The sequence below is a fragment of the Haliotis rufescens genome, unplaced genomic scaffold (assembly GCF_023055435.1).
Source record: "Haliotis rufescens isolate VD_foot unplaced genomic scaffold, xgHalRufe1.0.p SCAF_7, whole genome shotgun sequence".
NCBI classification, from domain to species: Eukaryota; Metazoa; Mollusca; class Gastropoda; order Lepetellida; family Haliotidae; genus Haliotis; species Haliotis rufescens.
Window position 1 is genome coordinate 50,305,019 of NW_025964361.1, and position 25,518 is coordinate 50,330,536.

Consider the following 25,518-nt stretch of genomic DNA (forward strand, 5'->3'; position numbering starts at 1 on the left):
CTGTCACCAGATCGGCATCTGACCCCAGTGGGCATGCCAACCTGGCTTGTTGACCATCTATCCTGCACTTCGCCAGGACAAGGCACCTCCCCGCAGATGGAGCATAAGGTCACTGACTCCACAGACATTCTCCTGCCCCGCGACCAGTTGGTCGCCGACATATCGCACTCTTTTGCTGAACCTCCTGTTAGGTCATCCATCCAACTGCTCCTCTTTCAGAAGGAGCATCACCCATTCCATTTTAGGGACTTCGCTGACACCTCTCCATCTGTGGATGAGGACGTGCACTTGCTAGTGGAGACTTCAAAGCTGAGTGTCGGACCCTCAACTACCCCGCTTGGACTCTGCTCTCCGCCACTCCCTCTACCTGTTGTCAACGGAGGCCTCTGCCAACCCGGCTATCCAGGACTGCCTGGACAAGAATCCTTCAAACGCCAAACTGCAGCTCCTCTGTCCAGGATTGGCAGCAGCGCCATTTGATACACCTGTCCACCTACTTCTAGTACTGCCTTGACTCCATCATGATAGCCTTGCTTGACCAATCTTAATGGGACCCATCATTTCAGACACAACTGATGCCCCAGGTCCTTCACATCACCAAGGACACCAAGAGTTGGGAGGCAAATCAGTGGCAGTTTCGTCTCCTCAAGTATATGGAGAAACTTCTTTCATCGGCACTCTCCCAGCAATGTCCCCTTGCTGGTTCCACCATTGCAACTTACCTTGCGGCCCTCAACTCCATCTTGATGTAAGCCCAAGGAACCTGGCTTGCCTCTGTGCCAGAACTCTTCGCCATCATCTGGGGTTTCATGCTGGAAGACCAAACGAGGAATTTCAACCCACCAGTTTGCGACCTTAACGTTGGTCTACGGGATCTCACCCTATGAACCACTTGAGTTACCAGAGTATCTATCCAGTCTGACAACTGGATGGAACCTTGCCTGACACTGTTACGGTGTCTCCTCAGTGTGACTGGCGCTTATCACAGTGAGCCCTCCTTACATGTCAGTCAAATAAAGCACTTTGTGGCATCAGGTAAGGTAAGCCTTTCAGGATTAATGCAATGCTTTTATGTTCACCTTTAACCCCACCCGGACTTTGTCCGCCTCCTCCGCCTTACCATTGCACCACTGTCTACGCTGTGCCTGCTGCCATACAGTGAAGAAAATGAGGTGGTACGGGCCAAGGTGGATAACTCCAGGGTATCAGGCACGGGCTATAATCTGTTTCAACTGTCTGTCTGTTCCACTACTGTCTGTGTGTTAAGGTAGGGAAGCTAATGCACTGTGTAGGTAAATATAAAAACATTCCATTTATTCCAAAATGCTCATTTTATATTTCCTCAAAATGTTAAGTAGGGAGGGTGAAAAAGTTGCGGCAGGAGGAATATGGAAAGAAACAACAAAATATCTCTTTGTTGGACTGGCTGTTTAATGCAGTAATATATTCTTGAATCAACACCTTCCAAAATCTACTGATTTCTCTCCTTCCAAACTGTTTGCATGCATATTTTTTTACAATTTACTTTTGCCTCGCAAAGGAATTGGAAGTGGGATATAGGAATGGGTGATGTCAGTCTGTCACAGTTCGTTTCCGGAGCAGAACTAAAAAAAACATGAGAGATATCTTAACCAAACTTGGCACATAGATAGGTCTAGTGGGAAACTGTTGCCTTTTGCATTTTTCTAGTTTCTATGGCAACGACTTCGACTATTCAGTAGTGCTCCTTCCCGGAGCAGATCTTGAAAGCTTTATGATATTCCTTGCCTTGCATACAACCGGACATGTCATACTGGCGGGGAATATTCATGCTTGTTTCTTGTTGGTGGAATAAAAAAAAGGCAGAATGAAGCTCAATGGAAGATTTATGAGCTGATGTGTTTTCTGCAGATTTGGATGAGTGTGCCACGGACAATGGCGGCTGTGATGATGTGTGCATCAACACCATCGGCTCCTTCAGCTGTGAATGTCGAAAAGCTGGATTTGAACAATATCACTACAACACAAAGAAATGTGTTGGTAAGTATCGACTAAAGCAGGTCACATCCTCCTCCAGTTCTACACCACTTTTATCAATATTCTATTATTATTATATGCACATAGGCCAAGAGAATTAGATATAACCTTCGCCCAAACATTAAATATATATCGTAATCATTGCAGATTGGTGACCAATTATTTTTTGAAAGATCATAAAAGAGATTTCTTTTGATATATTGCGTGATATCATGAATATAAACTACACATTACTTCATTTTCAAGAGTAATGGCCATCTTGGAAATGGCTGCCATTTTGAAAATGCCACCAGGGGGACCTTGGGAAACTTTGTGCCACGGACATCAATACGACTTTCTGAAGGTTCCAGAAAATTTGAACTTTCTACTATATTTTTACAGGTTTTTTTTGTCTAATGCTCTTGGTCTACACATAGGGAATCAAACACAGTCCCTCAGTGTGAAGAGTTAACGCTTTAACCACTATGTTACCCCACCACCCCTTTTCAACCCCCAAAAGACAATTCTGCAGTGGCAAACAAGCTCAGGTTCATACTTTTATTCATGTTGGCACAGTCAAATTCCAAGGAGCACCTAAACTTCTCCATAAGTACCCTGTGGCACTTTTGAAATGTAATACATTCCTAGCTCTGGGTTTTTTGTTAATGAAAAGGTAATTTTGAGGGCTATACATTCACTTCCGTGAAGTGTGTTACATTGTTCCTTGTGTGAATGTGTATGTCAAGATACTCATAGTTCTGTGCTATGTTTCAGATGTAAACGAGCGTAAACGAGATTCACCTTGTCAAGATACTGATAGTTCTGTGTAATGTTTCAGATGTAAACGAGTGTAGCAAAGATTCACCTTGTCAAGATACTGATAGTTGTGTGTAAAGTTTCAGATGTCAGCGCGTGTATCCAAGATTCACCTTGTCAAGATACTGACAGTTGTGTGTAATGTTTCAGATGTAAACGAGTGTAGCAAAGATTCACCTTGTCAAGATACTGACAGTTCTGTGTAATGTTTCAGATGTCAACGAGTGTATCCAAGATACACCTTGTCAAGATACTGACAGTTGTGTGTAATGTTTCAGATGTAAACGAGTGTAGCAAAGATTCACCTTGTCAAGATACTGACAGTTCTGTGTAATGTTTCAGATGTCAACGAGTGTATCCGAGATTCACCTCATCAAGATACTGACAGTTGTGTGTAATGTTTCAGATGTAAACGAGTGTAGCAAAGATTCACCTTGTCAAGATACTGACAGTTCTGTGTAATGTTTCAGATGTCAACGAGTGTATCCAAGATACACCTTGTCAAGATACTGACAGTTCTGTGTAATGTTTCAGATGTAAACGAGTGCAGCAAAGATTCACCTTGTCAAGATACTGATAGTTCTGTGTAATGTTTCAGATGTCAACGAGTGTATCCAAGATACACCTTGTCAAGATACTGACAGTTCTGTGTAATGTTTCAGATGTCAACGAGTGTAGCAAAGATTCACCTTGTCAAGATACTGACAGTTGTGTGTAATGTTTCAGATGTCAACGAGTGTAGCAAAGATTCACCTTGTCAAGATACTGACAGTTCTGTGTAATGTTTCAGATGTCAACGAGTGTATCCAAGATACACCTTGTCAAGATACTGACAGTTCTGTGTAATGTTTCAGATGTCAACCAGCGTAAACGAGATTCACCTTTTCAAGATACTGATAGTTCTGTGTAATGTTGCAGATGTCAGCGCGTGTATCCAAGATTCACCTCATCAAGATACTGACAGTTCTGTGTAATTTTGCAGATGTCAACGAGTGTATCCGAGATTCACCTCATCAAGATACTGACAGTTCTGTGCAATGTTTCAGATGTCAATGAGTGTATGCGAGATTCACCATGTCAAGATTTATGTAAAAACACTTACGGTTCCTATAAGTGTCGCTGTCGAGGAACTGGACTATTACTGTCTGACAATGGTCGGAACTGTTACGGTAAGTAGAAGGGCTGGACTGACAGACCTGGATTTTCTGGTCCAGACTTGATTATTTACAGACCTCCATCATTTAACTGGAATATGTTATATATAGCTGAGGGCGATGTTAAACAACAAACAAACAACCAACATTCTGTTGTGTCTGATGCTGTTGCCTGATGTCTGATGTTGTCTGATGTCTGATGCTGTTGTCTGATGATGATGTTTGATGCTCTTGTCTGATGATGATGTTTGATGGTGTTGTCTGATGATGATGTTTGATGGCGTTGTCTGATGATGGTGGTTGATGGTGTTGTCTGATATTGTCTGATGATAATGTCTGATGGTGTTGCCGGATGTCTGATGATGTTTGATGGTGTTGTCTGATGATGATGTCTGATGCTGTTGTCTGATGATGTTTGATGTTGTTGTCTGATGATGATGTCTAATGTTGTTGTCTGATGATGTCTGATACTGTTGCCTGATGATGATGGGGGGCACGGGTGGCCCAGTCCTCTAAGGCGCCGCGATTCACTGTGCAGAGTTGCGTCCCTTGGGCATGCCAGAAACCTATGATTGTGGGTTCGAATCCCGGTTCGCCCCAATTATGTTTCGAGGTTTGTCAGCACCATACCCATGCTTGTGGGTTTCACTGAAGTGGTAAACGTCTGAAACCTGCATCACTTCGGGCTTTCCTCCCACATTAAGCTGACACGCCGTGATATAACTGGAATACTGTTAAAAGCGGCGTTAAACCAAACTCACTCACTCACTCACTCACTCACTCTGATGATGATGTTTGATGGTGTTGTCTGATGATAATGTCTGATGCTGTTGTCTGATGTTGAATGTCTGTTGCTGATGTTTGATGGTGTTTTCTATTGCTGTTACCTGATGCTGTTGGCTGATGCTGATGTATGTTGCTATTGTCTGATGATGATGTTTGATGCTGTTGTCTGATGCTGTGTCTGCTGCTGTTGCCTGATGCTGTGTCTGTTGATGTTGCGTGATGGTGTTATCTGATGATGAAGCCTGATGCTGTTGTCTTATGATGATGTCTGTTGCTGTTGCCTGATGCTGTTGTATGATGATGATGTCTGACTGTTGTCTGATGCTGTGTCTGTTATTGTTGCCTGATGGTGTTATCTGATGCTGTGTCTGTTGCTGTTGCGTGATGCTGCTGTCTGATGTTGTTGTCTGATGATGATGTCTGTTGCTGTTGTCTGATGATTATGCCTGATGCTGTTGATGGTTTTGTTTGATGCTGTGTCTGTTGCTGTTGCCTGATGCTGTTGCTTGATGATGGCTTACAATGTCTGATGCTGTTGTCTGATGTTGAATGTCTGTTGCTGATGTTTGATGGTGTTGTCTGATGCTCTGTCCTTTGCTGTTGCCTGATGCTGTTGTCTGATGATGATGTCTGATGCTGTGTCTGTTATTGCCTAATGCTGTTGTCTGATGATGATGCCTGATGCTATTGTCTGATGATGATGTCTGATTCTGTTGTCTGATGCTGTGTCTGTTGCTGTTGTCTGATGCTGTGTCTGTTCCTGTTGCCTGATGTTGTTGCCTGATGCTGTTGTCTGATGATTATGTATGTTGCCGTTGTCTGATGATGATGTCTGATGCTGTGTCTGTTATTGCCTAATGCTGTTGTCTGATGATGATGCCTGATGCTATTGTCTGATGATGATGTCTGATTCTGTTGTCTGATGCTGTGTCTGTTGCTGTTGTCTTATGCTCTGTCCTTTGCTGTTGCCTGATGATGATGCCTGATGCTGTTGTCTGTTCCTGTTGTCTGATGCTGTGTCTGTTGTTGTTTTCTGATGATGATGATGCCTGATGCTGTTGTCTGATGATGATGCCTGATGCTGTTGTCTGATGCTGTGTCTGTTGCTGTTGTCTGATGATGATGTCTGATGTTGTTGTCTGATGATGTCTGATGTTGTTGTCTGATGCTGTTGTCTGTTGCCTGATGCAGTTGTCTGATGATGATGCCTGATGCTGTTGTCTGATGCTCTATTTGTTGCTGTTGTCTGATGTTGTTGTCTGATGCTTCGTCTGATGATGTTGTCTGATGATGATGTCTGATGCTGTGGCTGTTGCTGTTGTCTGATGCTGTTGCCTGATGCTGTTGCTGATGTCTTGAGAGGATTAGTTGTTTTCAGGATCTACTGTCACCTACGCTTACACCAAACTGTCTCCTGGTTTCCAGATATAGACGAGTGTCTGGTCCCGAACATCTGCGACCACAAGTGCGTGAACCTACGAGGCACCTATCGCTGTGAATGTAGACCCGGGTTCTACTATGACGGAGCACACTGCAAATGTAAAACTGTTTCTTGATTGCACATACATGTTTACCTTACTGATTAATACCCCCTTGTGGCTTAGTGGATAGAGCGTCTGCCCGGAGAGCGGAAGGTTGTTCATTTGATCCAAAGCCGCATCATACCAACAGACATTCAGTAGGCTTAGATAACAGTAAAACCGACATTAGACTAGTACAAGCAGACACAAACACACACACACACACTCACACACACACACACACACACACTCACACTCAGGCTTAGATAACAGTAAAACCGACATTAGACTAGTACAAGCAGACACACACACACACACACACACACACACACACACACACTCACACTCAGGCTTAGATAACAGTAAAACCGACATTAGACTAGTACAAGCAGACACACACACACACACAGACTCACTCACTCACAGACTCACTCACTCACTCACTCACTCACAGACTCACTCACTCACTCACTCACATGCATGTTGTTACATTAGTGCAGTGCTAATCTTGAACACAACATAAAACCCCATTCCTCCTCATCTCACTTATTGTGACCTATATTATCTGATGTTGCAAATATTCTAGGAACATTAAGTTGAGTTTCAGAACTCTATTGTTTTGTTGTAAAAGGATCATTTGGTTCAGGATACTGCTATTTGGTACAGGATACTGCTGTTTGCTACAGGATACTGCTGTTTGCTACAGGATACTGCTATTTGGTACAGGATACTGCTGTTTGCTACAGGATACTGCTATTTGGTACAGGATACTGCTATTTGCTACCGAATACTGCTATTTGGTACAGGATACTGCTGTTTGCTACAGGATAATGCTATTTGGTATAGGATACATGTACTGCTGTTTGCTACAGGATAATACTGTTTGCTACAGGATAATACTATTTGGTACAGGATAATGCTGTTTGCTACAGGATAATGCTATTTGGTATAGGATACATGTACTGCTGTTTGCTACAGGATAATGCTGTTTGCTACAGGATAATGCTATTTGGTACAGGATAATGCTGTTTGCTACAGGATAATGCTGTTTGCTACAGGATAATGCTGTTTGCTACAGGATAATGCTATTTGCTACAGGATAATGCTGTTTGCTACAGGATACTGCTATTTAGTACAGGATACTGCTATTTGCTACAGGATAATGCTATTTGGTATAGGATACATGTACTGCTGTTTGCTACAGGATAATGCTGTTTGCTACAGGATAATGCTATTTGCTACAGGATAATGCTGTTTGCTACAGGATACTGCTATTTGGTACAGGATATTGCTATTTGGTACAGGATAATGCTATTTGCTACAGGATACTGCTAATTTGGTACAGGATAATGCTGTTTGCTACAGGATACTGCTAATTTGGTACAGGATACTGCTGTTTGCTACAGGATACTGCTAATTTGGTACAGGATACTGCTATTTGCTACAGGATACTGCTATTTGCTACAGGATACTGCTGTTTGCTGCAGGATACTGCTATTTGGTACAGGATAATGCTGTTTGCTAGAGGGCAGCAGCAATCATTCTCAGCTCCCATGATCTATGTGTTGTTTCAGTGTGCCCCCTGGGGACGTACAGCCCCAAGTTCTCCAACAGACGAGCCTGTGTCAACTGCCCCGCCAAGTCCCTGACGCTACAGAAAGGCAGTACCTCCATCACCAAGTGTGTCTGTGCACAGGGGTTTGAAGGGACACCGTCGGACGGGGTCACATGCATGGGTCAGTGCTGTTATCTTTCTAAATCTTTTTCCAGTCCCCAGGAGCTTTGCTGATCGTAAGAGGCGACTTATTATAATGGATCAGTGGTCATTTTCATTGACTTGGTGATTGCGTGTCATCGTACACTGATGGTGTGGAACATTCCTCAAAATATAAATCACTGATTATTTGCTGTCCGGCCTCATATAGCTGGAATATTGTTGTGTGCCGCATTAAACAACAAACATAAACACTTAGGGAAGAATAGGTCCCCCATAACCCCACACTTGTCATCAGAGACCACTAACGATCACTCTGGACCTACACTTATTTGGTGTAATAATGAGTTTAAAACTTTTATTCACTTGTGTTGATGCATTTGATATTAATAAAAACACAGCTGAGATTCTCTGTGTATACACACCAGTGAAGTAGTGATGATTCCTAAATGTACAGTCAACTACGTTTATGATGAACACGCTTATAAAAATACGACGGAAATAACAAACATCTGTTTTGGGCGCGGGCATTTGCTGTTTATTAGCTGTACCTATGCTTATTATGAACACTGGTTATAATGAACACTGGTTGTAATGAACACTGGTTGTAATGAACACTGGTTGTAATGAACACTGGTTATAATGAACACTGGTTGTAATGAACACTGGTTATAATGAACAGTGGTTATAATGAACACTGGTTATAATGAACACTGGTTAAAATGAACACTGGTTGTAATGAACACTGGTTATAATGAACAGTGGTTATAATGAACACTGGTTATAATGAACACTGCTTATAATGAACAGTGGTTATAATGAACACTGGTTGTAATGAACAGTGGTTGTAATGAACACTGGTTGTAATGAACAGTGGTTTCAATGAACACTGGTTATAATGAACACTGGTTATAATGAACACTGGTTGTAATGAACAGTGGTTGTAATGAACGCTGGTTGTAATGAACTCTGGTTACAGTGAACAGTGGTTATAATGAACAGTGGTTGTAATGAACACTGGTTGTAATGAACACTGGTTATAATGAACACTGGTTATACTGAACATTGGTTGTAATGAACACTGGTTATAATGAACAGTGGTTATAATGAACACTGGTTGTAATGAACACTGGTTAAAATGAACACTGGTTATAATGAACAGTGGTTATAATGAACACTGGTTGTAATGAACACTGGTTATAATGAACAGTGGTTGTAATGAACACTGGTTGTAATGAACAGTGGTTATAATGAACAGTGGTTATAATGAACAGTGGTTGTAATGAACACTGGTTATAATGAACAGTGGTTATAATGAACAGTGGTTGTAATGAACATTGGTTGTAATGAACACTGGTTATAATGAACATTGGTTGTAATGAACAATGGTTATAATGAACATTGGTTATAATGAACACTGGTTATAATGAACAGTGGTTATAATGAACACTGGTTATGAACAGTGGTTATAATGAACAGTGGTTGTAATGAACAGTGGTTATAATGAACACTGGTTACAGTGGTTATAATGAACTCTGGTTACAGTGAACAGTGGTTATAATGAACAGTGGTTATAATGAACAGTGGTTGTAATGAACAGTGGTTGTAATGAACAGTGGTTGTAATGAACAATGGTTGTAATGAACAATGGTTGTAATGAACAGTGGTTGTAATGAACAATGGTTGTAATGAACACTGGTTATAATGAACACTGGTTGTAATGAACATTGGTTATAATGAACACTGGTTATAATGAACAGTGGTTATAATGAACACTTGTTGTTATGAACAGTGGTTATAATGAACAGTGGTTGTAATGAACAGTGGTTATAATGAACACTGGTTTTAATGAACACTGGTTGTAATGAACAGTGGTTATAATGAACAGTGGTTATAATGAACAGTGGTTATAATGAACAGTGGTTGTAATGAACAGTGGTTATAATGAACAGTGGTTTTAATGAACAGTGGTTATAATGAACAGTGGTTGTAATGAACACTGGTTATAATGAACAGTGGTTGTAATGAACAGTGGTGGTAATGAACACTGGTTGTAATGAACACTGGTTATAATGAACAGTGGTTATAATGAACAGTGGTTGTAATGAACAGTGGTTATAATGAACACTGGTTATAATGAACAGTGGTTATAATGAACAGTGGTTCTAATGAACAGTGGTTATAATGAACAGTGGTTGTAATGAACAGTGGTGGTAATGAACAGTGGTTGTAATGAACTAATATTAGTGGTCCCTTTGAGTTTGTTTTAACTCTAGTTTACTGTATGCCATCATGAGACACAGAAAATGGCAGACAAATTTTGCAGTGGTTAAAAACTTAGCCAGTTCCACTAGGGCTGGGACAGGTAACTCGCGTACCCGGGTCGGGTGGGTACTGAGTAGGACCCAGGTACCCACAGGACTACCTGGACCCGTGGTTAGTCACGTGATATATTGTTTAATGAAAAAAAATATATGGAACTCTATGATCACACTACAAGTCACAAATGTTCGCATTTCTTTCTGACTATGCACCCATTCCTTCTGGCTTTTCATATGGTTGAATGAAGATATAACTTAAGTCAACTTCAGTGTATGCATGACCAGATTGTTTAATACATGTATCTAAATACATTTTCCAAGTGCTGTGGTAAAATAATTCCCAATCGGACATTCGTATCTCTTGAGACCTACAGCGGGTATCTGAGTAGGGTCGGGTAATAGGGGGTGCATGGATACCCGGGTAGGGTCGGGTAATAGGGGGTGGGTACCCGGGTAGTAAATTTGGACTCGTCCCGGTTTGTCTGTCAGAGTTCATCGTTCACACACAACCTGGGTTTAGTTCCCTTGTACATCATTGCATACAGTTCCTTCCACAAACCTGCAAAACTTGGGGTGGGCTACAGTGTTTGGTGATGCTACAGTGTTTGGTGATGCTACAGTGTTTGGTGATGCTACTGTAAGCTGAGAGTAATGATTCAACTTTGTAATGCATAAAGCTGGTCTTGTTTTGTTTGTAGACATCAACGAATGTGATGCGGAGAATGGACAGTGTGAACATCGGTGTATCAACTCGCCTGGCAGCTTCTCCTGCACCTGTCGCCTGTCCTACACACTGCAGGATGACAAGAAGTCCTGTAGACGTATGTAGCCATCACTGTCATGTAGTACCAATGTTATCACACTGCAGGATGACAAGTCCTGTGGACGTATGTAGCCATCACTGTCATGTAGTACCAATGTTATCACACACTGCAGGATGACAAGAAGTCCTGTAGACGTATGTAGCCATCACTGTCATGTAGTACCAATGTTATCACACTGCAGGAAGACAAGAAGTCCTGTAGATGTATGTAGCCATCACTGTCATGTAGTACCAATGTTATCACACTGCAGGATGACAAGAAGTCCTGTAGATGTATGTAGCCATCACTGTCATGTAGTATCAATGTTAACACACACTGCAGAATGACAACAAGTCCTGTGGACGTATGTAGCCATCACTGTCATGTAGTACCAATGTTATCACACTGCAGGAAGACAAGAAGTCCTGTAGACGTATGTAGCCATCACTGTCATGTAGTACCAATGTTATCACACACTGCAGGATGACAACAAGTCCTGTAGACGTATGTAGCCATCACTGTCATGTAGTATCAATGTTATCACACACTGCAGGATGACAAGTCCTGTGGACGTATGTAGCCATCACTGTCATGTAGTACCAATGTTATCACACACTGCAGGATGACAAGTCCTGTGGACGTATGTAGCCATCACTGTCATGTAGTACCAATGTTATCACACACTGCAGAATGACAACAAGTCCTGTAGATGTATGTAGCCATCACTGTCATGTAGTACCAATGTTATCACACACTGCAGAATGACAACAAGTCCTGTAGATGTATGTAGCCATCACTGTCATGTAGTACCAATGTTAACACACACTGCAGAATGACAACAAGTCCTGTAGATGTATGTAGCCATCACTGTCATGTAGTACCAATGTTAACACACACTGCAGGATGACAAGTCCTGTAGACGTATGTAGCCATCACTGTCATGTAGTACCAGTGTTATCACACACTGCAGGATGTTTAAGATGTGTATTAGAAAACGTGTATGAATACAGTTGGGCCTAATTTATCGTAATATAAAACCAAATAACGTGCAGCCATTTTTCTCGCCATGTTTCGGTGGCACACTAGCAAACCCTTATCTCAAGATATGAACATTAGTCAATAGTTAATTGAGCAAGAAGACATCACATTGATATAAGGAGCTAGAAAATAGTTTCTGCAAGGCCACCTCATTTGCATATTGATCGGATAATGATACCAAGCTTATCGGTTGGTTTATCACACTGATAACAATCCTTTATATGATATATGGATGTATCAGGTAATGTAGGACTCCCTACATAGTGACTCTCTTACTGGTGGGTAATTCGGGATCGGGTGGTCAGGCTCGCTGACTTGGTTGATTACATGTCATCGTATCTGAATTGCGGGGATCGATTGTCATGACTTGATTATTACAGACATCTGTCATACAGCTGGAACATTGCTGAGTGCGGCGTAACACAACAAACACTCAGTGACTACTCTATGTATTCACGTATGATGGGGTAATGTTGTGTATATGTAAACGATGATCAGTTTCGCAGAGAATTAAGTCCATGCAGTCTAATTTGTAGTGACCGCCTCCGTGGTCTAGTGGTAGAGCGTCCGCCCGGAGAGCGGAAGGTCCGGGGTTCGATTCCCGGCCGCGTCATACCAAAAGATGTTAAAAGATGGTATTTGTTGTTACCCTGTCTGGCGCTCGGCATTAAGGGGCTAAAACAAGGACTGGTCGGCTCGGAGTCAGTATACTGTGTCTGAGTGGGGTATTCATGTTAAACTGCGGCATGGTATCTCAGTGAGCTAGCACTATAAATCGGCATCAGTCCGGACTAGTACAAGCAGCCACACAAACATAACACATACATGCACGTCGCTATATAAGTGCAATAATCTTGGACGCGACATTAAACCCAATTTCACCTCATCTCTAATTTGTAGTCGACAAGAATGGAAACATTTCTCTGGTACAGTTGGTTCCTGTAGATCAAACTTCCTAGAGATAAAGCTCTGGAGGAACCAATTTTCATGAGGTATGAAAACTATATTACACATATACTGATAAAAAAAGTAAGGGATCATGAACATATTTCAGGATTTTGTTTGTAGTGAAGACTGAGCACACAAATTATTTCTTATCCTGCAATTTCCTATTTTCCTATTTATTCTACTTGTTCCTGAACTACGTGTTTCCGTAACTCAGTGGTAAAACACTCCCCCACCAAATGTCACCACTACGCATGCTCCTATCATGCCATGCAACTTCCTCTTCCTACTTTTCACTCACACTGGGCGGTCTGGGTATGGTTTGCTCCTCAGAATCCTTTTTTTGTGACTTCCTTTCTTTTGAGCAGGGTGATTTTTCTTGGGATACAGCGCAGGCTGTGGTTCAAGCACTTTACAAGTCCACTAGGTCTCAAGATGATAAAGCAGTGGGACATACTGAAGTTACGTCCTCCTGCTTGAGACTTAGGTGTCGTTTTAAGTCATATCGTCACTACGCATTGTGGGCCTCTACAATGGGCAAGTCTGCAACATCTGCAGATGTTGGCTTTTCTGGTTGCCTAGGCGACAGCAGCATCTGTCAGCGACATTCATGCCTTCGATGTGGACCGCCTCCGTGGTCTAGTGGTAGAGAGTCCGCCCGGAGAGCGGAAGGCTCGGAGTTCGATCCCTGGCCGTGTCATACCATAAGATGTTAAAAGATGGTACTTGTTGTTACCCTGTCTGGTGTTTGGCATAAAGGGGCTAAAACAAGGACTGGTCGGCTCGGAGTCAGTATACTGTGTCTAAGTGGGGTATTCATGTTAAACTATGGCATGGTATCTCAGTGAGCTAGCACTATAAATCGGCATCAGTCCGGACAAGTACAAGCAGCCACACACACCCTTACACGTGTATGCACGTCGCTATATAAGGGCAATAATCTTGGATGCGACGGTAAACCCCATTTCACCTCACCTCACGCTTCGATGTGTCTCCAATCAAGTCTGAGGGACATAAACTTGGCAATGTGCTTGTGGGATTAAAATGGAACTTCATTGCTACAAATCAGCAATTTGGCCAGGACAGATGTTTCACCACTGCATCGTTATCTTAAGTTCTCAGGGAAGAGGATTTAGATGGTTTATCACTGTGACATGTTAGAGCGGTACAGCTTTTTATTACGGTCAGTCATCCATTTCAGCAACAAAGGAAGCAGCTTCTCCTCACATCATGGTCCTCTATTGTTGAGGCTCCAAGATAACTTTGGATTCCTGGTTAAGAATTCCTATTCCAGAAGCATATGAACATTTTTGTCTACTGCCACCTCGAGATCACAACTCTCTTGGTTTAAGAGCGTTGACTTCGACGTTGGCTCTGCACGCCATCTGTTAGGTAACAAATACTGTCCCAGGTTGACACTTGGCTACTGACCTTAACTTCGCTAGCCCGTAATCTGGGACAGAACGTTGAGGAATCAGTGGTATGTACACCAGTTCGGACCTCTTCTGTTAGTGCAACAACTCACCAATCCCAAATGGACTTGATAGGTACGTTGTTACCATGTCTCTCTCTGCACTCGGTTTATACCTTTCATTGCTTGCCTTGACGAGTTGATGGGGTTATTTACTTGGTGAGGGCCATGAGCGTACTCGGTAACGAACATGTAGTCTCATAGCAGTGCCTTCTGCTTGTTACTGCTTTACTCCCCAGTAATGGCAGTGCCGTACCCAGCCGGGGGGGCAGGGAGGGCAGTTGCCCCCCCTGGATTTTTTATAGAAAACAGTTTTATTTGAATCATGAAAATACAAGTTGGGGACAAGTGATACTTGTACAAATATTTGCCCCCCTTGTCAAAAAAGGTTAACTACGGCCTTGGATTGGAGTTCAGATGGAGACTTGTGAAGAGTGCCTTGGAGCCAGGAAGAAGATAGTCAAGTCTATTACATCAGGCAGTGGCCCCCTGGCTTCAGTTTGCAGTTTCGACAGTTCCCACCTCCTTCTGTGTGATAGTTGCCGAGAGTCTTCACAGGATAAGAAATAATATACAGTACTCTACTATTAATGATATTAGATACTCCTCCAGTCTCCAGGACCCACCAATCCATCCCCACTTCTGTCGACCTGCTTTGTGTGGTGCTTGAAGTAAGAAGGGGACGTTGCATGGCGTAAGGAGAGCATGTGCAGTGGTGGCTTCTGGTGGGGGAGTGTTTTGGCGCTGTGTTCGGGATTCGTGAACAGGTAGAACAAGTAGGAAATTAAGTCTTAGCAGGATAAGTATCTGATATCATTAGATAACTGATAAAATATCTAAAAAATATTCATGATCCCTAACTCGTTTTGTTCAGTATACAAAGCCATGAAGTTGTGATGATGGACAATATGCTGATATCTCCAGGTGTGACTTGTCCCACGCTGGATCACTTCCCGAACGGCCGCATCTGGCCCCCTGCCTGCACATCCCCACTCTCGCTCAGCAAACTGAAGAAGGGAACCATCTGCTCCTTCCGCTGCTCACGTGGATATGAGCTGACGGGCGAGCGGTATCGGAGCTGTCTTGCCAACAGCTCGTGGTCAGGCTCCCAGCCTTTCTGTCAAGGTATGCGTACATTTACTGGTAGTGTATAAACATTCCATGTTTCTGGCTTGCAAGGTGTCTTGAGAGTTGTGACATGAATAGGAGAGTGTGCTGCAATCTGACTGATTAATAACAACAGATTTTACAAAACTGAGTTTGTATTCCTGAAATCATTTGGACTTTTTACTGCTTAGGAAGATTTACGTTGATAAGTATAATTTTTCTTGAACCCAAATTTGAACAAAATATGCCAATCTGCTTGGTGAAACCAAAGACGTATTGTACAAAATGGAGATATTACATTTGATCAGTGTTTGTGAACTACAATCTATTTTATTTCTTTCAAATTCTGCTTAGTGAAACAGGTTTTCAAATGTACCAGTAGGTGTGTCTGGTCTGAATAATGAAGTTCATGCAGATAAATGTATGATTTGATAATACTTATGACCAAAAAAAAATATCAAGGTATTCTTTTCATAATGTTTCAAAAATATATATACAAATATACAGTCATGCCCCGCTTATACGGACTTCAGATATCCGGTCACCTCGGTTCCCGGACGATTTTCATTTAAAATGAAATAATTACTGTATAAATTTACCCGTATATATGGAAATTCAGTTTCCGGAACCGGATGGTCATTTTCATACACAAAACACTGAAATGCACACAAAATTGTCTCACTTACCCAGACAATACACTTCCGCTGGTGGTAATCCTTTGATTCATGAGAAGTCAATTAACCAAGTGACACTGAGTTACGTTTGAGATGAGCTTGTTTATTGTACATGTAATCCCATTCAATAAATAATAAGGAAAAACACCCGTCAGCAAGTTTGGAAACCATCAGTAAGCATTATGGCACTGAATTTGGACAAACCATAGGAATATCAACAATTGATGACATTTTAAAAGACAAACAGAAGTGGCTAAATCCCTCCAACCCACTACAGTCATTCACAAGGAAGCTTGTGCTTGTATCGATCTGGACAATTTGGAATTATTGTTTAAAATTCAAACCTCAAAATGTGGTAAAGTTCAAACTTCCATGACAGATTTTTTGAAACGAGTATGTCTTGAATAATGATTGAGTGGATGTATCTGTTTGCTCTGTCATCTGTCATGAGTTGCATAATTGAAGGGAAGTAACTCTTCCAGTAAGAAGCTGGTTTCAGTTATACAGAAATTTGTTTATACGGACGAATTGTGAAATGATGTAAGTGTCCGTATAAACGAGGCATGACTGTATATTTACAGTCTATTTACACTTATCTTGAAAGCTGGATATATAGAGGTTATCACGCTTGTGTGTTTGGGGATGGTAAATATCCTGCATTAGGAATAAACATTGTATCTAGCGAGCCTTGCCTGTCCTTTCATAATGTTAAGAACTGCAGTCAGATGTACACGCAGCAACAAAACGAAACAAGGTAACTATTCAAATATATTTTGGCCAAATCAAACTATTTTAATTTGTGGAAAAGTTCCAAGCTGCAGAGGTCTACAAGCACAGATATGGCTACTGATCCCGTATGGCTAGGCCTAGTGCCATCGCAAAATTGTTTCGAAATATATATCTCCAAAGTTGCCAAAACTTATAAAATGCCTTAGCTACGTCACAGTTAGACACTGATTTTCAGTATATTAGACTGTTCTTTTGATAATGATGGCAATTACCCCTGTAGTTTATCCAGATTCCCGATGGTTAATTCTGATTCGATCGCCGAATGATAAGGGCGAAGCCATGTTTGTTTTTAAACACTGAAGTAGTCCCTACTTGACCTTTGATATTTGCATCTCTATCTGCATATGACCCCAACGGATATCCTGTATCCTGACAGTACGTTTAAGGAATCACTATTATTATAATTTGGACAACCTGGAAACCAAATAATTATTCTTATATTTAACAAAGAAAAAACCCAAAAAATTCCATGTCTTTATTTCTCACAATATAAGCTTGTTTATCATCCACTTCAGTTATTCAGACTTTTCAAAACTTAACATGGCCAGAGCATCTTTGTCAGTCAAATGCACCTAATTAAATTCCAGGAAAAATTAAATTTTGTTGCTTGTAAACAAATTGTACAATGTGTTTTTTTAGAATAGTTTTATTCAAACATCAGGAGTCTGATAAATATTGGCCATGTTGTTAAGTGAGTGATTATGGCTTTTCACTTCCTCATCCTATTTAAGTGAAATGTAATAGGAAGCACATTTGCTGAGTGAGTGAATAAGGCTTTTCACTTCCTCATCCTATTTAAGTGAAATGTAATAGAAAGCACATTTGTTGAGTGAGTGAATAAGGCTTTTCACTTCCTCATCCTATTTAAGTGAAATGTAATAGAAAGCACATTTGCTGAGTGAGTGAATAAGGCTTTTCACTTCCTCGTCCTATTTAAGTGAAATGTAATAGAAAGCACATTTGTTGAGTGAGTGAATAAGGCTTTTCACTTCCTCATCCTATTTAAGTGAAATGTAATAGAAAGCACATTTGTTGAGTGAGTGAATAAGGCTTTTCACTTCCTCGTCCTATTTAAGTGAAATGTAATAGAAAACACATTTGTTGAGTGAGTGAATATGGCTTTTCACTTCCTCATCCTATTTAAGTGAAATGTAATAGAAAGCACATTTGTTGAGTGAGTGAATATGGCTTTTCACTTCCTCATCCTATTTAAGTGAAATGTGACTGGAAGCACATTTGCTGAGTGAGTGAATATGGCTTTTCACTTCCTCATCCTATTTAAGTGAAATGTAATAGAAAGCACATTTGTTGAGTGAGTGAATATGGCTTTTCACTTCCTCATCCTATTTAAGTGAAATGTGACTGGAAGTACATTTGCTGAGTGAGTGAATATAGCTTTTCACTTCCTCATCCTATTTAAGTTAAATGTGACTGGAAGCACATTTGTTGAGTGAGTGAATATGGCTTTTCACTTCCTCATCCTATTTAAGTGAAATGTAATAGAAAGCACATTTGTTGAGTGAGTGAATAAGGCTTTTCACTTCCTCATCCTATTTAAGTGAAATGTAATAGAAAGCACATTTGCTGAGTGAGTGAATAAGGCTTTTCACTTCCTCGTCCTATTTAAGTGAAATGTAATAGAAAGCACATTTGTTGAGTGAGTGAATAAGGCTTTTCACTTCCTCATCCTATTTAAGTGAAATGTAATAGAAAGCACATTTGTTGAGTGAGTGAATATGGCTTTTCACTTCCTCATCCTATTTAAGTGAAATGTGACTGGAAGCACATTTGCTGAGTGAGTGAATATGGCTTTTCACTTCCTCATCCTATTTAAGTGAAATGTAATAGAAAGCACATTTGTTGAGTGAGTGAATATGGCTTTTCACTTCCTCATCCTATTTAAGTGAAATGTGACTGGAAGCACATTTGCTGAGTGAGTGAATATAGCTTTTCACTTCCTCATCCTATTTAAGTTAAATGTGACTGGAAGCACATTTGTTGAGTGAGTGAATATGGCTTTTCACTTCCTCATCCTATTTAAGTGAAATGTAATAGAAAGCACATTTGTTGAGTGAGTGAATATGGCTTTTCTCTTCCTCATCCTATTTAAGTGAAATGTGACTGGAAGCACATTTGCTGAGTGAGTGAATATAGCTTTTCACTTCCTCATCCTATTTAAGTGAAATGTGACTGGAAGCACATTTGCTGAGTGAGTGAATATAGCTTTTCACTTCCTCATCCTATTTAAGTTAAATGTGACTGGAAGCACATTTGTTGAGTGAGTGAATATGGCTTTTCACTTCCTCAGACATCCATCACCGGATACTTCATTGTGTTGACTCTCTGGACTCAAACCCTGAAATAAATAATTCAATAATATTGTAATAATATTTGTAGAATAGGTCTTCAGCAACCCATGTTTGCCGTAAAAGGCGACTATGCTTGTTGTAAGAGGCGAGTAACGGGATCGGGTTGTCAGGCTTGCTGACTTGGTTGATGCATGTCATCGTATCCCAATTGCGTGGATTGATGCTCATGATGTGAATCATTGGATTGTCTGGTCCAGGCTTGATTATTTACAGACAGCCGTCATATAGCTGGAATATTGCTGAGTGTGGCGTTTAACAACAAACAAATGAAACCATTAAGATGGCTTGCTGTGATATAACTGAAATACTTGTTCAAATCAGCATTGATCTGAACCCACTCACTGACCAGTGTTTGAAATTAGGAGGGATACTAGGGTTTGCTGGTATTAAATCCAGGGACCCCTTAATTTTTAAGTGAGTGAGTATGTTTTTTCGCCACTTTTAGCAATATTCCAGCAATATCACGGCGGGGGACACCAGAAATGGGCTTCACACATTGTACCCATGTTGGGAATCAAACCCGGGTCTTCGGCGTGACGAGCGAACGCTTTAACCATTATGCTACCCGACCGCCCCTAAATTTTTAAGTATTAATCTAAGGATGTAATGATAAGAGCCTGGATTTTATGACAGACCCAATTATATTTTCCAGGCAAATACTGCACTGCTTTAACAGAGCCTAAAAATGGCAGTGTCCGGCCCCCATTGTGCCTGGCGGACTCTATACCGTTCAAACAGCGTTGTATGTTCATGTGTAACAAAGGCTATACCATGATAGGGAAGCCGGCAACCAAATGTAAGGCCAATCAGCGCTGGAGCAATTCGAAAAAACCCAAATGTGTACCAGGTAATCAAATTGAAAATATTTTACTGATGTGAGCACTCAATGCCATTTAGAAAGTGGTCAAATGTAACAAATGTTATATTTTGGATAACACTTTCTTAGTAAAGTACAGATTCAAGTACTTTTTGGGGTTGAGTCCCATCCAGGATTCGAACCCACACTGCCAGAGTGAGGCACCTAATCGCCAGCACACAAAGTCAGCGATCTGACCCACTCAGCCAGTGAGGCTTTCACAAAAAAAAAAGTCTGACAACTGGTAGTCTAGATCATGTACTTTGTGTACTAGAATCTTTACTACGAAAGTGTTATCTCAAATATGACATTGTTACATTTTACTGATGGTTTTAATGGTGGATAAGCTGCCCAATAATATGCATGGGCGGATACAGGTTTTTTAAAAGGGGGGGATGCACAATGAAGATCTATTTATTGTCTTTGGTGGTAATTTATACAGAAATAAAGATTTTTTTCAAAATAAAAAGGGGGGTGCGCACCCCCGCACCCCCACTCTGAATCCGCCCATGATATGATACAAGGTACTCAACTTGGAGGCTACACTTTTGATGGCAATTGATCTGTGAAAACATCCTGAAGCCCATCTTCCCGAGGCAAGCGTGTCCACTAGCCTATATCAACGCCTAGTTTCTACCCATGCCACATCAAGGCCACTTTCTTGGCTCGACCCTGGCACTAATTCGCGTAGATCATGAGTTGTGTCCCTTGTAATGAAAACTTGATATCCAATCAGATCGCTGTTATCTCTGTTAGCTTCACAAAGATGGTGACTACTGTAGGCTGTGACCTAGTCGACCAGATAACGAAAACATTCACGATTTCATCCCTGACAAAAACATAGGCAGTCGTTGGGGGTTTAAAAGATGAAAAGATATATTCATGTCAACAGACAGGCAGCAGTAAATCACTTTCATATGAAGGTGATTTTGTGAAACGTTCTCTGATTGGACTATAGATATGTGCGATAGTCCAATCATATTTAGCACAGGAAAGTGGGTTTGATGTGGCAAGGGTGGAAACAGGACTTTGATAAAAATGCTAGTGGACATTCATGCCTTGGGAAGATCTCATAAAAAAACATAACTTAAAACGGTGACTAAACTCAGCAAACTTGACTCCATGGAATGTTTGGGGTTTGACATGTGAAACAGCACGTGGTATTGAATTAGGTGGTGTCTCCTTTGTAAAATTCAACTTTGTGTCAGTTCTGTTTTGGTAGATAAAAACTTTTTACTCTTTTTCTCTTTTCAAAACTGACTGGTTAAAGATCACTTTGACCATAAAAATAATCCAAGGTATTTTTATATGACTGAAACAGGTTCTTTTTATACAATACAATGTGATTACAAGTCAGATTTCAGATTTATCTTTATAAGGACCCAAACCAGGCTAAGATTTATTTATATGACCTTCCGATCCAAATCAAACTTCAAGATGATTAAAAAAATACTGTACAATGCATTTTATTTTATTATTATTTTCCACCTTCCATCCAAATGTTTCACTGTCAAAATCTGTACAATGCATTTTATTTTATTATCCACCTACCATCCAAATGTTTCACTATCAAAATCTGTACAATGCGTTATATTTTATTATTATTTTCCACCTACCATCCAAATGTTTCACTGTCAAAATCTGTACAACGCATTTCATTTTATTATTATTTTCCTTCCACCATCCAAATGTTTCACTGTCAAAATCTGTACAATGCATTTTATAATATTTTTCCTTTTACCATACCATCCAAATGTTTCACTGTCAAAATCTGTACAATGCGTTATATTTTATTTTATTATCCACCTACCATCCAAATGTTTCACTATCAAAATCTGTAACCCCAAAAATAGTCTGGCCTAAGTTTTCAGGTTTTATGTCCCAACATTCCAAATAATATATTGTAAAATGCACATTTAATAAAATGAACATTCTTTGCTATTGTTATATTTCTTATTTGCAATAAATTTTCAGAAAAACGCAAGAAAAGGACAGAAAATGATGTATGATGCTCATCTGAATGGGATACTTATCAACGAGACGTCATCGCTTTCATACATCTCAGCAAGAGAGGATTTTATTTTGACCAGTGAAGCATTGCTGTTAATTTAGCACCTAGATTTTGCTTGCCAGAGATTTTACTCTGATGCAATACTTCTCAGCATGAAGATCTGAGTACGTCTCAATAGAGGGTAAACTTAATCAGCATCAAGGCTTCTAAATGCTCAGCATAAACAAGCTAAGCATTCAGGTTAACATATCCGATTTATGAATCTGGAAAATGAAGTTAATCGGCCTCTTTGGAATGTAAACAATAATGGCTGCACCATCAATTTGTTGTGAATATTTGATACTTCCTGTCCTATCTGAGCACCATAGCATGTTTGTATTCTTTGGGTGTTTTCTTTTCTTATCAAAATTTCCATATCACGGTGTTAAGTTATGAAGCCGAATACTTTGGCTGACATGCTCCAGCACCTACGCATCCTTCATGTAGATGTGAGGTCAGAGTTCACTCAGGTTCCCCTGACACATCCTTCTGGAGATGTCCTCAGATCTTCACCCACAGTGGTACCGATAGACTTTTAGGTGACTGTTTTTTGCTTGTGATAGATACCGGTAATGCTTAGGGACTGGTCATTTAGTATAGGAGGTGGGGGCGGGGAGATTATGGGGAGTTCATGAATGACAGAGCAAAAGTGGGGGCTTGTGAAAATTTATCACCACTTGGGGGAGGGGGAATGGAAATTCTATATTTTCAAATAATCTATTTTATTAATTTGATCTATGTTTTTGAACTGGTCATTTATTAGGGGGAATGTGGGTGTCATGAATAAATGTTACATGGTTTGGTTTTGGGGGGGGGGATGGTGAGTGGAGGGTGAGGGCTTGAAAGATGTTACATAAACTGGCAGCGGGCAGCAAAATAAGATTCACACAGTTTTATGTGGGTGATGAACCTACATATGACACCTACTTGTCCGGCTATATTTAGGTACATGTTAGGTGTTACTTATTGTTCTTTCAAAATGTGGACATGAAAGAGACAAATAGACACTTCTGAAAAGCACTGTACATAGTTTTAGGTCAATGATACCTCTTGTATGGACATCTCCAATATGTATATACAACCAATCATTAAGCTGTGTCTTTATAGGCTTTAGTGTCAGTGACCACAACATTAGACATGGATTTCAGCTTCTTTTGTTCTTATGTTTCGGTACAGGAACCTTTAACAAACAAGTGATGTTTCGGTACAGGAACTTTTATCAAACAAGTGATCCACAAATCAGTAGGACATGGTTATAGAGCCAACAATTACATGCACAGAGATTAACAGTTAAAAATAAACAAGGGTGACAAAGTGTAAAGTTTTATCGACTCGTGTTGATATATTTGATATTAAAAGACACTCGGGTGAGTATTATCTCTTTATCATCCAAACTAGCTTCCACAGGAGATATTGCTTGGGTGTTATCAAGCAATGTCCATCTGTATAATGATATCACTTACAATGAAATGGCCTCACAATGCATTGGAAACCATTGTGACATCATCAGTTGCAATGAAGTCATAATCAATTAAATCTCTCTGCCCATGAAGCTGGCAAGTGGTACATTTTACTGGTAGTGGTTATTCCTGTTTTCTAACCGAAAAAGGAGGAATGATTTTGGATGATAAATAAAATCTCACCCTCATCGATGGAAGTTTAAAAACATTTATTGATTTGCATTGATATATTAAATGTAAAAAGACACAAGGGTGAGCTTCTCTATGAACAGGGGGGGGCACGGGTGACCGAGTTGTCTAAGGTGCCGCGATTTGCTGTGCAGAGTTGCGTCCCTTGGGCACGCCAGAAACCTATGATTGTGGGTTCGAATCCCAGTTCACCCCGATTATGTTTCTAGGTTTGTTAGCACCATACCCATGCTGGTGGGTTTCACCGAAGTGGTAAACATCTGAGACCTGCATCACTTCAGGCTTCCGTCCCACATTAAGCTGACACGCCGTGATATAACTGGAATACTGTTCAAAGCGGCGTTAAACCCAACTCACTCACTCACTCACTCACTCACTCACTCACTCTATGTACAGGTTGACCTAAATCCACACATACATCAATATATAATTCTTATTGCATGTATATGTATATGGAAAGGAGGGCTGTTTTCTTTTAATAAGCCATTCTCATATAGATTGTTTCTATTTAACTGACCTAAATGTCATTGGATTGCAAGTATATTATTTATTATGAAAGGATTTCTTTTGATTTATGTTTGAGTGGAGTAATTTCCTTGTATCATCAAAAAAAATATAATTTTAGCTACATTATTTTACTGTAAGTAGAATTTCATTTAAATCTTTATGTAAAGGCTTGGCAGAATTTGAAACATTGTCCTCATTTCTAGTAAATAATTCCACTCAAATCTTAATTTAACGATTAAGAAATTTCTTTTTCTCATAGCTGGAGAAGTTAATCTGTCATGATGTTGACTATTTTCTATAATGAAGGGTATATATGTCGATACTTTCACTGAATCAACAGTTGATGTGAGAGACAGATTGGAATTATGTTGACTATTTACTGTGAGGTTATATATCGATGCTTTCATTGAATAAAATGTTAAAATTATATGGTGGGGGTCATGTGTTGTTTTTTTAAAAACTGTACATCTGCATAACGAACAAAAAGTGACAAGACAGCTTTTGTGTTGAGGTCAATAAACCCACAATATCAACAGGCATACACCATGTAGATGACATATGTGTTATAATTATATTATGTTACTTATAATTAGTACATGTACAACATTTCAAAGATGCTGATACCGAATAGAAACACGTTTGCCCTGATCCAGAATATAACACAATTAGCAGCTGATTCAAAATATCTAATTTTAATAACGAACATGTACTCAACCTCAACGAGGCCTCTTAGTAGAGACACGCAGCGGGGTTTTTGTTTTGTTTATTTTTTGTCGTGGGTGGGGGTAGGGGTGTCACAGGAACTCTATGGGAACAATTTTAATATTTGACATTCCACCTTTTTATTAATCATGGATCGCCTGGTTCTGTACTTATGAACAGATCTACGATAAAAATGTATTTTGTCATATCCAAGTTAATTATTAATTGTATTTTTCTTTTATGAGTTAATTT

The 25,518-nt window shown here is 40.2% G+C and overlaps 1 protein-coding gene across 2 annotated transcripts in view; it reads left to right on the forward strand.

Moving 5' to 3' along the window:
- The window catches only part of LOC124117486 (fibrillin-2-like), a 108,041-nt gene extending 83,048 nt beyond the window's left edge, over nucleotides 1–24,993 (forward strand). Inside the window, exons 23-30 of one of the 2 annotated variants that reach the window (XM_048387317.1) lie at nucleotides 1,891–2,019; nucleotides 3,858–3,980; nucleotides 6,177–6,290; nucleotides 7,846–8,007; nucleotides 11,005–11,127; nucleotides 15,488–15,688; nucleotides 20,155–20,349; nucleotides 22,333–24,993. In XM_048387317.1, coding sequence (XP_048243274.1) covers nucleotides 1,891–2,019; nucleotides 3,858–3,980; nucleotides 6,177–6,290; nucleotides 7,846–8,007; nucleotides 11,005–11,127; nucleotides 15,488–15,688; nucleotides 20,155–20,349; nucleotides 22,333–22,367 — 1,082 coding nt within the window. In that variant the 3' untranslated portion in view covers nucleotides 22,368–24,993. Of the gene's footprint in view, nucleotides 1–1,890; nucleotides 2,020–3,025; nucleotides 3,607–3,857; nucleotides 3,981–6,176; nucleotides 6,291–7,845; nucleotides 8,008–11,004; nucleotides 11,128–15,487; nucleotides 15,689–20,154; nucleotides 20,350–22,332 lie in introns of those variants that run through there. The other variant, XM_048387318.1, reaches the window with a different exon arrangement.
- The last annotated feature ends 525 nt before the right edge of the window (nucleotides 24,994–25,518 follow it).